This window comes from Zonotrichia leucophrys, chromosome 6, assembly GCF_028769735.1.
Source record: "Zonotrichia leucophrys gambelii isolate GWCS_2022_RI chromosome 6, RI_Zleu_2.0, whole genome shotgun sequence".
Classification (NCBI taxonomy): domain Eukaryota; kingdom Metazoa; phylum Chordata; class Aves; order Passeriformes; family Passerellidae; genus Zonotrichia; species Zonotrichia leucophrys.
The window spans coordinates 34,147,214-34,162,092 of record NC_088176.1 but is presented as its reverse complement, the minus strand read 5'-3'; the positions used below and the strand labels follow the sequence as shown (position 1 = coordinate 34,162,092).

At 41.6% G+C, this 14,879-nt stretch overlaps 1 protein-coding gene across 6 annotated transcripts in view; it reads right to left on the bottom strand.

The window, feature by feature from the left end:
- Positions 1 to 14,879, bottom strand: part of CTNNA3 (catenin alpha 3) — a 421,206-nt gene that overhangs the window by 115,782 nt on the left and 290,545 nt on the right. For 4 of the 6 annotated variants that reach the window (XM_064716469.1, XM_064716471.1, XM_064716472.1 and 1 more), the window contains one exon: positions 4,024 to 4,180. In XM_064716469.1, coding sequence (XP_064572539.1) covers positions 4,024 to 4,180 — 157 coding nt within the window. Of the gene's footprint in view, positions 1 to 4,023; positions 4,181 to 9,519; positions 9,722 to 14,879 lie in introns of those variants that run through there. The other 2 variants (XM_064716473.1, XM_064716470.1) reach the window with 2 other exon arrangements.

Here is a 14,879-nt window from a genome sequence, read left to right as displayed (position 1 = left end):
CATCCAGTCTTTTGCTGCTTTCCTTGAATTAAAGGTTTCTGATGGCCAAGGTTTACATTAAAAGGCAACTTCTGTTCTAACATGGTGGCATCATACTGTTTCCCACCATGCTTGGAAAAAATACCTTTTAGGTTCCAAGGGAAAGACTACAAGACTGGAAAATATATCTAGCTTGCATGATTTCAGACTTTTCAAGAATTCCCTGCACACTTCACATTTGGAGTGCAATCTTCTCTACTCCATTTGGTGGGAGAAATGTGGAAGATTCCCCAGGATCTGCTCTGAAAGCCTGCCCATCACCCCAGAACAAGAGTACCACAGGAAAGTGAACTATGGCTCTTGTCCTTCTTGTCAGGAGTCACTAATTGGCCCCAATTCTTCAGAAAGGAAAAAAAAAAATCACAAGTCCTGAGAATTTAGTATTTATAAACACGCTTCAGATCTTACCTATATGGTCCTTGCAAAAGTTAATTCTGGGACTAAAAGATCCAAGCCTTTCCTTACCATTTTTCTAACACATGACAAAATTGAAATACTTAATAATTGCAATTAGCCTGTCATTGCAATTACACACCATCATCAGGAGCAGAAAACATACACACAAAGGAAGGAAATACTGACATTTCAGATTTTCTACCTACACCCACTAGGTTTACTAAGGCAGTTTTGAATAAAAGAGTATTAAAATAACACAGAAGAATCAACATTAGGAAATGAGCCTCAAAGTCTGTTTCAGGCTAATTGTATGAGAGAGAAGACACCAAGAGTCCGCTTACAAGAGCAGAGGGTTGAGGATAAAACTTCAGATTTACTACCATGAATGCAATTACAAGCAGAACAAAACTGGTTTCCTGGAAATTCATGCATCGAATGCAACAGCACATTTTAATTTATGAATCTGTAACTTCACATCATCATGATAAATGGATGACAGTAATTTTTTAACTTAATGTCAGTGGGTTGTAAAGATTAACACCCACATTCTTCCTTGCATAAATTAACTATCCAAAACTGATAGGCTGAGACTGATTCTCTGTTCCTACAAGGTGTAACAAATCTATGAACAACAGTATCATAATTTATAGTGTTCCATAATTACAATGACTTTTTTTTTTGCACAAGTCATTAACTCTTGCTTTCCTTTAGAGGGAACAGACCTCTACTACAACTGTTTGCAATCAGACCTCTTTTTCACTTGTAAAGACCTGATTTCATCTTTTTTGTTCTGTAGTGCTGTTTTCCTTTGATTATAGTACCGTATAACTGGCAACAACAAAACACAACTGAAAAAAAAAATCCATTTTCAAGAAGATGCATGAATCTGAAAAGTAAAGACCAATACACAGAAAAAGAAGAGCGGCATTTTGTTTATTATTAGATGTCATTTCTAATATTAAAAACAAACAACAACAAAACAAAAAACAAAACAAACAAAACAAACAAAACAACAACAAAGAAAAAACAACCAACTTTCCAAATGCTCACAATTCTCCTTCCCTGAGTGCCAGTGGGACAGGCAGGATTGTCAGAAATACCTGACCTCTCAATCAGTCTGAGAAGAAATTTAAGATGAACTTTAAAGCAGGCAATTCTCTTGTGTGATGCAGAGTTCTCAATCACCAGAACCAGCAGGGAAGGTGTGTACTGTATTTCCTAAAAAGGGTCCTGTAACTCTGGATGCAATTCTGACTCCAGGATTCATCCTTTCCCCCACCTGCAAACTCAGCAGCTCCAGCTCTCATGAGTGAGGAGCTGGCATGCCAGCTCAGCACAGAACCTGCTCTGAAAGCAATCTGCTACTTAAAGAGGCATTTCTTGCCCAGAATGCCCATGTTGGCATGAGATGTACAATGCTAACTCCTGTAGAAAACCAGGGCTGTTAAATACCAGGTCTGGAATTCTCTTGTCTCTAACACAATGCACAATCCTCAAAGCACAACACCTTCCCTAATTACTGAGTAATTTCCAAGAAAGGGCAGATACTATTTCCTATTCCACTTGTGACCTTTCTATTTAGACAGAGCAGTGTGTGAATGTTTTAATCCCTCAGAACACAACAATGGTGCTGATACACTGAGGAGTAAACCAAGTGTGGTTTCCACTGCTCCTTACAGTTACTCCTAAAAATTACTGCTTTGTACATGAACTAGTAAAAAAAACCTTCCCAAAGCAAACAGGTGACATTGCCATAGAGAAACATCTTCTCAACAGAGCCCTTAGGAACAAGCATGACACTTGAAGTTTAAACAAATTAAATTAACATGAGCCAAAGGGCTCCACCAAAGCTTACAGAAGATGTTCTGCACACAATTTAAAGGAAATACAGCAATGTTTACCTTTCTTGGACCTCATAGCATGTAGGCCAACACATCAGTGCTACCTGAATTAGTTTCTGCTTTTACTTACTGTGAAATAGTCAATCATTTAAATGTGTTCAACTAAAGAATGTAAATACACTAAAGAGCCAGGAGTCTTCTCTGAAATGAACAGCTGCCCAATGACAGATTTTTCTTCAACACAACTATTATTGGAATGCTTAATTTTATTCCTCAAGTCCAAGAAATTTTGGGAAAAAAACCTGAAATGTGCTATTTTAATGAATCATAACTGTATAGATAAAAATAATCATTTAGCTCAATAAATCTGACAGAAGATTTTTAACCTACTATGAAATCTCCTGAGTTTTAAAGAGATTCACATATTTTATTCATTAGAAATTTATTTGTTTCATCTCTTTATTAACAGCTTTAGCAATACCTGCATAAATTTCAGGAAATCTCAGGAACAGGCAAGATTTGCACTATAAGCAGGAGGCAGGTTCATAAAGCACTTCCATCAAAGGCTAACTTACACAGGGAGAAAATAATTCTCAGCTTCTGCTACTCTGTATGAAGATGCTGAGACACACACAGGAGAGTAACTGTGAATAACAAAGCCACATTATTTGCAGTAAATTCTTCTACACTCAGACCCAAGTCCATGACAGGTACACAAGGATTTCTAAACTATGCATATGAAGGTGTATTTTAGCAGGATCAACAGAAAAAACAGGCACTGAGCAAAGGAAATGCTTTTGTTTTCCTCACTAAGGAAAGTGAGACAGTGAGGGCAGAACCTTACTTCAGAACTGGGATCTTTAAACACAAAAAGTGAAACAACTTTTTTCCCTCTTCTTTTTAAATGATGAAGACACTCACTGCTTCAGTAAATACAGTTTACTACCCAAGGCCTGCTCATTGAAGAGATCTGTAAAAGTCTATTTTGTGTGACAGATATCTGTGACACTGAAAATTCCAGAAATTCTACTGTGCATTGCACAGGAACTGGAACACAGGGTATCTCAAGCACCTCTTTAAGGTGTATGCACAGAAATGTGGAATTCCTTTTCTTGAGACTTCTCACAGCTGCAGAGAGGATCTGGAACTGCAGAGGTAAATGGAGCTGTGGGGATGGAGAAATGCACCCCACTGGGGTGGGGGTGTTTGAAACAACAGCAAGGGTTTCACATATCAATATACAATCTCATCTTTCATTGGTTTCCTGTTGGAGATTTTTCAGAAATGGCTTAGAAGGCAGCTGTGAGGAGCAAATTCTCACAGCCTGTTTCTGTAAACAGCAGAAGTTCTCAGGTTGTTTTTAATTACTAGTAAAAGTGACAAACATGAAGGCCTTGAGAACCTTGCATACCAGACTTATCAGGCAGTTTTCTCATGGCAGGTGAATATTCTATCTTTGGCTGTTCTGGGAAAGTAAAAGTAAGTTTTGAGAACACAAATCTTGGTATTGAAAACAAAAGGAGGGGTTGGTGTGTTATCTCTGACCTATGATGAGCTCGGGTTTTGCAATATGCATGAACTTAATTAACACGGTTATAAAAAGTGACTGATTGAGTCAATAAACGGAGTTGGTGCTGGACCAACAAAGGTGGGTCGTCTCCCTCCACTTCAATATTTTCCTATTGAAAAGTGATGAAAAATGTTCAAAGCATATAAAAGAACAATTGGATTCTGAAAATGATCATACCTGACACAGCAAGGAAATCATCAATACTTGTTATATCATCCACAGCCTCAGTAAGAACACGGATGTGACTCTCCCACGTACTCCTGTACATCTCCATGTTGTTTTTCACAACTTGACTTTTTGGTCTGGCAGCAAGAGCTAAAGCAGCATTAATAACCTGTACCAAAAACAGACAAAACCAAGGAAATAATTATTTCTTCAGAAATTAAATCTTATGTTTTATTTAACATAGCAAAGCAGCATTCCTGTTCTCCAAACAAAAGTTTGCTCAGCTTTTGGTTCTCTTCTCAAGCAGAAGTATCAGTCAGATGTTGCTTAGACCAACTTCCATTTCAGCTTCATAAATTAAGAAGCTGATGGAAGGGGACAGAAAAATCCCAACATTTTTGTTGTGGTTGGAAAATCACACTCTTCCACTTTGCAGTATATCAAATACAAGGAGGTTTTCACTCACACACTTATGAGAACAGCAACCATCATTTCACTTTGAGTTTAACATCAAGAGCTTGCTATGGATATCTCCACTGAGAGAGAGAATACCAGCCTCTGCCATATAAAAGTGGGAGGGTTTTCCAGAACAACTGCTGTGTCTTTTAGGATCAGAGGTACAGGACACAACACATACTACAGCTAGATAAAAGCAGCAGTCTGGTTGTGCTCAGTCAGTTCAGACTAAAACCAGAAATTATATCCACATGAAGAGAGGAGATTTCATCTCTTTCAGAAAAGACTAACTGAAGGTGCAAACACTGGATCCCAAAGTGATTATTTCTGCAGATACTTCTGCAGTCAATTAGCTAGAGAGGCTTTTTCCTAATATGGACATTTACTGATGTAATACACATAAACATTTTTAATTTAAAGTAACACATATGCTGGGTAGAAGCTCAATATTCACCTTGCATTTCCCTTTTTTTCCTTCTGAACACTGCTTATTTATCAAGGGGGGAATGATTTTAAGACAACCAAACGTCACGCAGAACATGGGGAGAAAAACAACACACCCTTGTAGCTGAGCATGGCAGAGAATTAAAAAGCACAGGAAGAGCAACAGGAAAAGAATAAAAAACCTCCAACATCCCAAATGAAATATATTACAAGTTATCTTTCCCTTCCTGAAGAAGAAGGAAACTGTTCAAATTGCACAGTTACACTGGCCGTGAAAAGAGTCATAAAAAGATTTTGCAAGATACTTTAATAGACTAGAATATGCTGGTGCAGTAACAATGAGAATTTTCTGCCTGCCCCATTTTGGTCAGCTGGGTTCCTGACTTGGTAACAAACATTTGTTACAAACAGGAAAAGAGCAGAAGCTCTGATACTGCCAGGAGCAAAAGGCACCAAGGCTGGAATCAAACAGGCAGCACCTATGTGCTGGGGGACACATTTATAAAAGTGGGGATGCAAGTTGTAATTAATAATTCTGCCGGTTTTGCATTAATTGACATTTGGTGAGGCAGGAAGATGCCACCCACAGAAATGATTTTTCTGAGAGGAGCTGCTGAGAGCTTCCTCCATGCCCAAAACCACCAATCAGTGACTGGTTTTGAAGACAGACACATTGTTAAACCACTAGAAAGCTGAACACACACGATAAAAATGAACTCCAGGAAAAGCTCTCTGTCCTCTGCTGCCTGGAGAGAGCAGTTTTTCCCTGTGGAGGCTGGGAGGCCTGCAGCAGAGACTACAGCACTTCAGGCTTGGAAGGACAGAACCAGGCTAAGAGAAACTCCCCCTCTGGGGTCAGGGTGAGAAAAGCCTTCCTCCCCTAAGCCTCTGCAACCACACATTAATGGTTTAAGGTTTATTGGCTCCCCTAGTTGATGTCACCCCTGTTCAGCCCCCTTTTCCATATTAGCATTCCCCCGAGAATGTTCTCTCCTTTTCTGATCGCCTTTGGCTCTCATTTGCCACATTGCTCCACCCCTGTTGGTTTCCCTGGTTTACTGCTCCTCCCTGCACCACTTTTCCCTGTTTCCACTGGCGCTTGTCCCTCAGATCCACCCCTTCTTCTCTTTATTTTACCCCGAGCCTGTTTTTGTCTTTGTCCCTGTACCCTTTTAGAATAAACACTCTCTGGATCTCCCAACAAAGACCCATCCTTGTCCTATTTGTTAGCTCCTTTCTAGCCAGCGTGCTCCAGACCCCAAAAGTGCAGGTTGCTCAAAGGAACTCCCTGAAGTGCAACAATTCCCTTCCCCTCCTGGGCCGGGGTCTGGGCAGGGGAGGCCATGGGGCCCAGCCAAGGCAGGGCCGGGCAGGGGAGGCCACGGGGCCCAGCCAAGGCAGGGCCGGGCAGGGGAGGCCACAGAGCCCCAGCCAAGGCAGGGCCGGGCAGGGGAGGCCACGGGGCCCCAGCCAAGGCAGGGCCGGGCAGGGGAGGCCACGGGGCCCCAGCCAAGGCAGGGCCGGGCAGAGGAGGGGCCCAGCCAAGGTAGGGGCGGGCAGAGGAGGGGCCCAGCCAAGGTAGGGCCGGGCAGGGGAGGCCACAGAGCCCCAGCCAAGGCAGGGCCGGGCAGGGGAGGCCACAGAGCCCCAGCCAAGGCAGGGCCGGGCAGGGGAGGCCACAGAGCCCCAGCCAAGGCAGGGCCGGGCAGGGGAGGCCACAGAGCCCCAGCCAAGGCAGGGCCGGGCAGGGGAGAGTCCAGGTCTCATCGGCTGCTGAGTCCAAGCCTGGCTGTCACTGTTATATATTCTAGAAAAATCCCCTTGCCCAGTATTTTCTCCTGGGAATCTGAGAAGCCTCAGCTTCTCCATGTTTTGCTGCTTTGGAATGTGGTCTGGAGATTGTTTTATCCAACATGTGATTTGTTTTTACTTAATGACCAATCACCATCAGCTGTGTCGGACTCTGAGGAGTCAGTAACAAGCTTTTATTATTCATTCTTTTCTAGCCTTCTCTCTGTATCCTTCTCTATCTTGAGTATAGTTTTACTATAGCATTCTTTAATATAATACTCTAAAATAATAAATCAGCGTTCTGAGAACATGGAGTCAGATTCCTCATGTCTCACATCATCCTGGGGACCCTCACGAACTCAACACCTGGCTGCTGAGATCCCGGCTCTCCACACAGTGTGGCCACCAAAGAAACCAAGGCAGCTCTGCAGCCTGGGCAGAAAGCAGCCCCTGGCTGGAGCTGAGATTCTGACACAGCCCCAGTGCTGCCTGAAGAGCCATCACCATGAGTGCTCTGGCCTGAACAGCCATCACTATCACCATCACCACGAGTGCTCCAGCCAGCGCCCAGCAGGGCTCACGTCCCTGAGGGATCACCATCTGCAACTCCCAGGTGAGCTCTTGACTCTTTCAGGGCCCAAATAAGGTTTGTAGACCTTCAGTCCTCCCTCAAGTGAGAGAAAAGGACAGAGTGAGGACACGTAGAGGAACAACATGAAGACACTAAGGTCAGTAAAGAAAGAATCAAGCCCCATATGGCAGGAGAATGGGGAGATGCCTTAAATTTAAGCTGAAATCCTCTTGTAAAGCTATGGAGAAGAATATAATTGACACATCAGACTCTTTTTCTCCATAACTCATTGAAAAGTATGCAGGATGAAGCATTCAAATTGAAAATAGAGCAAAGGCATCTATGCTAAAGTAAGCAGATGTTGAAGTAGCTGTGATACCATAAGAAGTTTGAACAGAGAGAGAGAGAAGAGTGATGAAGACCCTGTGCTCCCAGGCAGAGAAGGAGACCACCTCTGTTCCCAAAGATGATTTCAAAGGTAGATAAAGAGAACTTTTAAACAGCTCATCCTTACAATAGTACCCCATAAGCTGACATGGCCTATAAACACAAGTGTGAGAAGGCTGCAGAAAGATGGGAGGGACTTCACAATTGCAGATTTTCCACGCACTGCTATTTGTGAAAATTAAACGCTACAATGGAACTGTTTCTTGTGGAGAAGTCTCCATGGCATGGCAAGGGACACTCCTCTCCCTAAGAGAACTGAAGAAAGGTTGTTCTAGAGGTGATAAACTGACTGAATTGTTCTGTACATTGTTAGTGGGAAAGAAAAGGTTGTAGGGGGGAGGAGAAATGTTCTGAAAGTTTTATTTTGATTCTTATTATTCTTCATTTTAGTTACTACTAATAAAGTTTTCTTCATACCCTTTTAAAGTTTTGAGCCTGCTTTGCCTTCCTCCTGATCCTGTCTCACAGCAGGAAATGAGTGAGTACATTCTAGTGAGTGCATTTAGCCAGCACTCAGCCCACCACATGATTTGCTGCATTGGCCAGGAAATCTCGAATTGGCAAACCAAAACAACTACAATAATTTCTCTAATTCTAACTCTAAACATCTGAAAACGGTGGAAAGCAGGTTTCAAGCAGTCAGCACACGCATTTTTGTCCAAATTATACTTTTTGTTAGGATGCACAGCACACCCAGAAATTCAGTGCCTATCCCTGTACAGCTGCATACAAGCAATCACCTCCAGTTTCTCTATTTCAATAGCAATACCCACAATACATAACTTTCCACAGGCAGTGCAATATATAAAAGCCCATTTCTGTTTAGCTCTACAGCAGCTTCTCCAACACTTCTAAAATTAAGAAATTTGTAGGAGTTGAGGCTTTAACTATTTTCATTCCTATCATGCTTGATCCATTTTCACAGGATCAATTTTCTAAGCCAGGGGCTCAAAATTTCCCCTCAATAATTCTTAGGTCACATTGGTCCTGTTTTGACTTACCACACTAACTAGTTTAGGTTTTAAAATGTGCCCATCAAGACTGAAATACTGAACAGGTAGTTTCTAACTTTTCTGTTTAAGAGCTTAATTAGACATCAACTGAAAGTCAAACTCTATTTCTGCTCAAATACAAGAGTCTTTTTCTTACTGCATTTTCTTCTTTGTTTTGGCAGATTTACCAGGTTGGCTCTGCCAAAAGTAACAATGGGACAGTGCAAAAAGCTGTTCCAGTATCAGAGCCAGCATCTTTTATCTCACCAAAGATAGCAAGAACCAACTTTTGTCTCACCACATGCAATAAAGAGGTGAACTGCTTGGGAAGATCATCAAAACTGTTACAGAATGTAGCCAACTTTATCAGATGGGTGCATTTAGAAATCCTTTGACTCCAGATATCTCTGGGAAAGAAGTCCTGAAGCCTGCAGTAACTAGAGCCCAGACAGGTGGGCACCCTGCTCCAACAGGGTGCACTGGCACATCACTTGGGCTGCAAATTATCACCTCTGACCACCTCAACAACACCAACCAGAGCATTTACCTAAGGCTTCCCTCAGGAAATGTACAGCTACAAGTGAAATCAGCTCCATCCCACACAAAGGCAGCTAATCCTGAATTAAAGAATTAAACATTAAAGGTGACACTGTTCCTTATGGTTCCCCTGGCAAACTGCTCTAACCCTTAATGTCCTCCTAAGAAAAGACTGAATTTCACTCAGAAGAACATCCCATAGAACCATTCAGCCTGCTAGTAATGAAACCAAAATGCTGTCATAGCTGAATTGCAGAGCACACTACAGACCCCATGTCTTTGTCCTGCCAGGGAACCACATCAAGGTAGGAGACTTTTGGCCAAGCACAGATCCACAGTGAGCTTTGTTCTCTCTGGAACTGTCCCAAAGCTTGATCCACATGCACTGTTCAGGCTGTGCACTCCCAATCTGGCCCAGCAAACTTGAATACATTATCACACAAGTAAAATGAAGACTTTAAACCCTCTTCTCCTGTAAAAAGAAGAAAAAAAACAAAAAAGGAAAAGAAAACTTCACACTGGGACATACTCAGACTCACCAACAAGACACCAAGCTGAAAATGTCACTTTCTTAGGCTTAATGAGGTTTATTAGCTTTTCTACTTCACTCCAACTATTTTTTTTAATTGGCCTTAAGAAACAATGAGAGCAAAACTCATCAGAAGTCCCTGTTTCACCACTGCTTCCTGATCTAAAATAAGGTTAACATTTGTTACTGGCTAATTAAAAATAGCTTTATTCTACCTTATTACAGCATATTAGGCTGTTCAAATTCCATTATTACTTTTCCCCCACTTGTATTCCTGCACACAAATATCACAGTTCAGGTTACCAGAAAGCTGCTGCTACTCTTGCTCACTGCTGGGGCATTTCACTTGGAGCTAAATTACCAGTTTCCAAATAAATCCTTGGACTTGTGAGCAAACAAGAGTAAAAAGTACATAGGCAGGGTTGGATTAACATTACCAGAGAGTGCTTTTACAGTCTTTCAATAAAAAAAAACAAGGTAAAAAGCAATGGCAAATGTCTGTTATGGCAGTGACTACAGCAGAAGAAAACTAGACATTTCTTAGAAATTAAATATAAGGATATTCTGAATACTAAAAACTGTTAGCCCCTCTAACCAAAACAAGAAAAATATCTGAATTAATAGTTTGGGTTTTGTTTGGTAATTATCTTTCTTTCCAGCTGAACAGGAGCTGGCCACCCAGCTTTACATTCACTTGCACATCCAGCAGACTAATTTCCAACAGAATTAGGTGGGCAAATACATCAACTTGACACAGTAACAGCAGTGCCAAGTTCAATCAAATATTTTTCCAATGTGCTTGAGAAATTTACCTCCAAGAACAGAAGGGTCAGTGGTATGGTCATATTCAGTCAGGATGGTCGTATTCAAGGTGAGCAGTACATCAATTTGTCATTTGAGTCTGTCATTTCTAGAGATCAGAATCCATGCCTTTGTTTAAAATCAAAACTATCCTGTGCAACTTACACTGACCCCAATTAATTCATGTAATGTGACCAGTTTCTGAACAAGGTTAATCGAGGTATATACACAGATAGCACAACAAAACAGAGAAAACTGGCTTCTGAGCTTTTAGAAGGTGCATTTTTCCCAAACTGTTAGTAAGTACTCATGCTACATCACAAAAGAAATTGCACTACTTGGGACTGTAAGGAAGAAAACTCATGTCCAGCTGGTTTTGATGGAAGAGAACCTGAGGGTTTTCCTCTTTTTTTTCAAAAATGATCACCTGAACGTGTAAAATGCAGTCCTGCAGCTGGGGTGGAGTAACCTACTCATCATGGCACAGCCTGGGAGGTAGCTCTGCTGGAAAAGGAGCTGACACCCTGCTCGTGTCAGCAGCACTGCCCAGGGACAGCTGACAGCACAGGCAGCTCAAAGGGCACGGTGCAGAGAGGAGGTGACACCTCTGGATCACACCTGTGTCCAGTTTGGGGCTCTCTGACACAACAGACAACAATAAGTAAGGCACGTTCAGCAGAAGGCCACACCTAGAGGGTTATGGGCTGGAGCTCTTACCCTGCAAGGAGGGAGTGAGATCTGAGCTTTTCAGCCTGAGGAAAAGGCAGCTTCTGAGGGCCCCAAGAGCAGCCCTGACAAAACCAGCACAGCCAGGCTCTCCACAGCCATGCATGGTGGAAGGGTGTTCTGACAGCAGGCAGAGGAAGGAGCTGATCAGAGATGGCACAGATGCACGCAGGAGACATTTCACACCAGGGTTAGTCAGGCTTGGAGTTGCCCAAACAGTTTGCGCAGTCTCTGCCCTTGGCCTTTCAACACTTGACCAGTCAAAGTTTAGAGAAAGGTCGGAGTTCAGTTTGGAATTGAGCATTGAAACCAACAGCTGTGAGCTGTAGACATCCCAAGGTCCCTTCCAACCTGAACTACTGTTGTTCTGCAATGCAGTTACTCTGCAACTCCATGATAAATACTGACATCAATTCCTTCTGGGGCAGAGTGACACACTTCCCCAGGGTAATCTAGGAAAGGTAACAGAAATGCAAACAATGCAATCATGACAGGATTTCCTAGGTCACTAATAGGACACAGTGGTTCTACTAAAGAAACCACAGAAACATGCTGGCTCTCTGCTGTTGTTGCTCTTTTAACACAAAATTGTGGGGAACTTCTGCCAAGCTGTGCCTGGCACTTCTCTTAACACAGCAGGGGAGCTTAAATATCCAGATACACCCAAGCTCTGCAAAAAAGAGAATCTATTTACTGCTAAGTCAAGAAACAAACTTGGAAGCAAAACCCCGCACTATAATGGTAAAAAGGTGCAAGGATATGTGACACTGTTGCTTTGGCATCTGGCCCATAAAGCAATTGCAGTAACACAGATATGAAAAACCCATAACAATTTAAAGCTTTGAAAGCTGAATATCTTGTATACAACATATTTAATCATAAAGTGCATTTCAGTCAATATAAATAAATAAAATTGAGGTCGCGTTGATAACAGCCCTAGACAATACAAACACAGTCTACCCAAGGGCTAAGTGCATTCCAAGAGTAAATGAATTACTGGCTGTATGTGTTAATAAAACTGACTTGAATTGCTTGGTAAATTCAAAAACCCCACTGGAAACAGCTGAAAGTAGATGCAGAGTAAAGGGAGATTATTTAATCATTATATCAAAAGTGACATATGAAGACAAAGCAAGATTGTATTTCCACAAGAGGCTTTCATCCATTTCTGAACATCAGAGAACTTCACCCACAGCCCTCTCCTCCCCTCACAACGCCCCAGCAAATGCCACCTCAGCAGCATCATCCACTCCTGACAGTTATGAGGAGGGAAGTGTACAGGTGGTACATGACCATAAAGTTTTACATTATGTTCAAGATTAAGACACGTAGTGCTTCAGAAAGAGACTAAAAAATCCAACAAGAAACAATGATGCAATAAGAACTCAGCAATCCCTAAAATACTAAATGCAGCGGTAAAAACAAGACAAATTATGACCCAAGACAAAATTTGAAAGTCCTATTTGCAACCTCTACTTTAGCAGAACTAGTATTTAAAGAACTTACTAGATTTTTTCTCCTTTCCCACAATTTAAAAAGCAGGAAGAGGGCTATCACTCAGGGCATGTGGTTTAACACTGAACATACCTGACTATGTTTGGTAATAAGTTTGATAAGGTATATATGAATTATATATGAGTTGTTCTGAGAATATGAGCCAACTTGAAGCTCTGCAAAAAACCTCAGTGAACAAAGAGTTGCATTACCTCACCTTAAAATCTAGCAAAAGCCTTCTTGATAGCAACAATTAAAGGAAGATTAAACTTCTACATGATTATTAAAAGCTACTGGCCAAGGAACTTGTGACTAAATTAAGAACAAACAGAACTGTGGGCGAGGGGGTAACCCAGCAATTCTACAAACATTATTGGTCTGAAACACCAGGCAAGAAATGAAGACAAAATTCTGCAGTTTTGTCTCCTGGTGCCTGGGCAGGGGCAGCCAGTAATACACAGAAATATATTATTACACTGGGAGAAGATTTTTGTATTTTATGAAAACAAATTGTGTAATTTCATTCAAAAGCAAACCTTCCAACACAGTCTGGCCCTGCTGAGAGGCATGATGCACTCCTCAGGAACAAAACCAAACCCACACACACCAAGCAGCCCTCTAAAGCTCTTCCTACCCCTGAACACATCTGTGTTTTGGCTTTACTTAGGGACTACATGCACATTTCTGAATAAATCTGAAACCCTTCTACAGAAGAGGCACGCAAAGTTATCTTTAACAAAACAAACTTTCCATTACTTTAGTTTAAAATGTCACAAAAGCACAAAAGAACCGACAATGTAGTTAAATATTCAGCATTTACATTTGGGCGGATAGTCACTCTACTTTTTGGAGACAGACATCAGAATAGGCTGAACACTTACAGACTGATTCTTAAGTGCATCCTACAGCACTTTCCTTCCAGAACTTACTTCACCTGACCTGACAAGTGTAGCAGACAGCAGATCCCCAAACACATTGGGCTGTTTTTGTAGGCCAGATTTCAGGTGTCTGATTTGCATGGAACCATAATTTCAGTTACTTTTGCTTGGTTTGCAGTACTGAAACTCAAATAAGGAGAATAAACATTCCTATTCCTGCCTTTCTGTATACAGTGTCTGTAAGTGACCCAGGGAATCTTTTGGATAGGATATATGAAGGTATGGGGGTGGATTGCACAAATTCCCTAGTTTATTTCAAGAACCAAAAGTGCATTTTTTGACTCATTAAAAAATCACTGTTCCTCCAAACACAATATTTTTTTGTATTAGCTATACAGCCATTAGCCAGGATCTCACCTAGGATCCAGCAAATCATAACACTGGGCAATTACTTTGATTTTAGGTACAGTTTGAATGTTCTAGCTAAAAATTACTTTCTTGTAGCCACAGCTTGTATACGTGGGGACAATTAGATTCTGCTCAGAAAGCCACAGAACACTTCACCCAAGTTTATTAAGCCTTAAACAATGCAGTCTCAAAATCCTGATTTCAAGATAAGCACATTCTTAAAATGGAAGCTTAAAATAATCCTCAGGACTTACTGATACACATAAGAAAAAATTTTAAAAAATCTGAGTTCTGCTTGTAATGGTTTTGAGTATAAAATAACAACACAAAATATAGTGGAAGTCTTATCTTCAGCAGTGCTCTACTGAAATCCAGAGATCAGCTACCTGCAGTTCACTGTAAGTGTATTTACCTTTGTGTTCCAAGCCTCTTCATGCAGCAAAGCTTTTCAGAGATGTAAACCCCTTCTGTGTTTTCTTAGGCTGTGTAAATGCTCTATCAGAGCACACCAGCAGCACCAGCTCCATTGGGATAAAACTCCTTTCCCCTGGGCACAGCTGGGTTTGCTGATCAAGCTGGGACAAGCCATGCACACATCACACTCCCAGAGCTGTGGCACAGCTCCCCAGCACAGGCAGGCAGAGGGAAAACTCTCTGGGAATTACACAGTCTAAGGACTTGATCTCAAAAGGTGTTCAGCATAAAATGCCCCTGTGTCTAAATACAATCCCCATAATTATCAATCAAATTAGCTGCACGCTAAAATTGCAGTATAAAACTGAAGCTTTTATCAT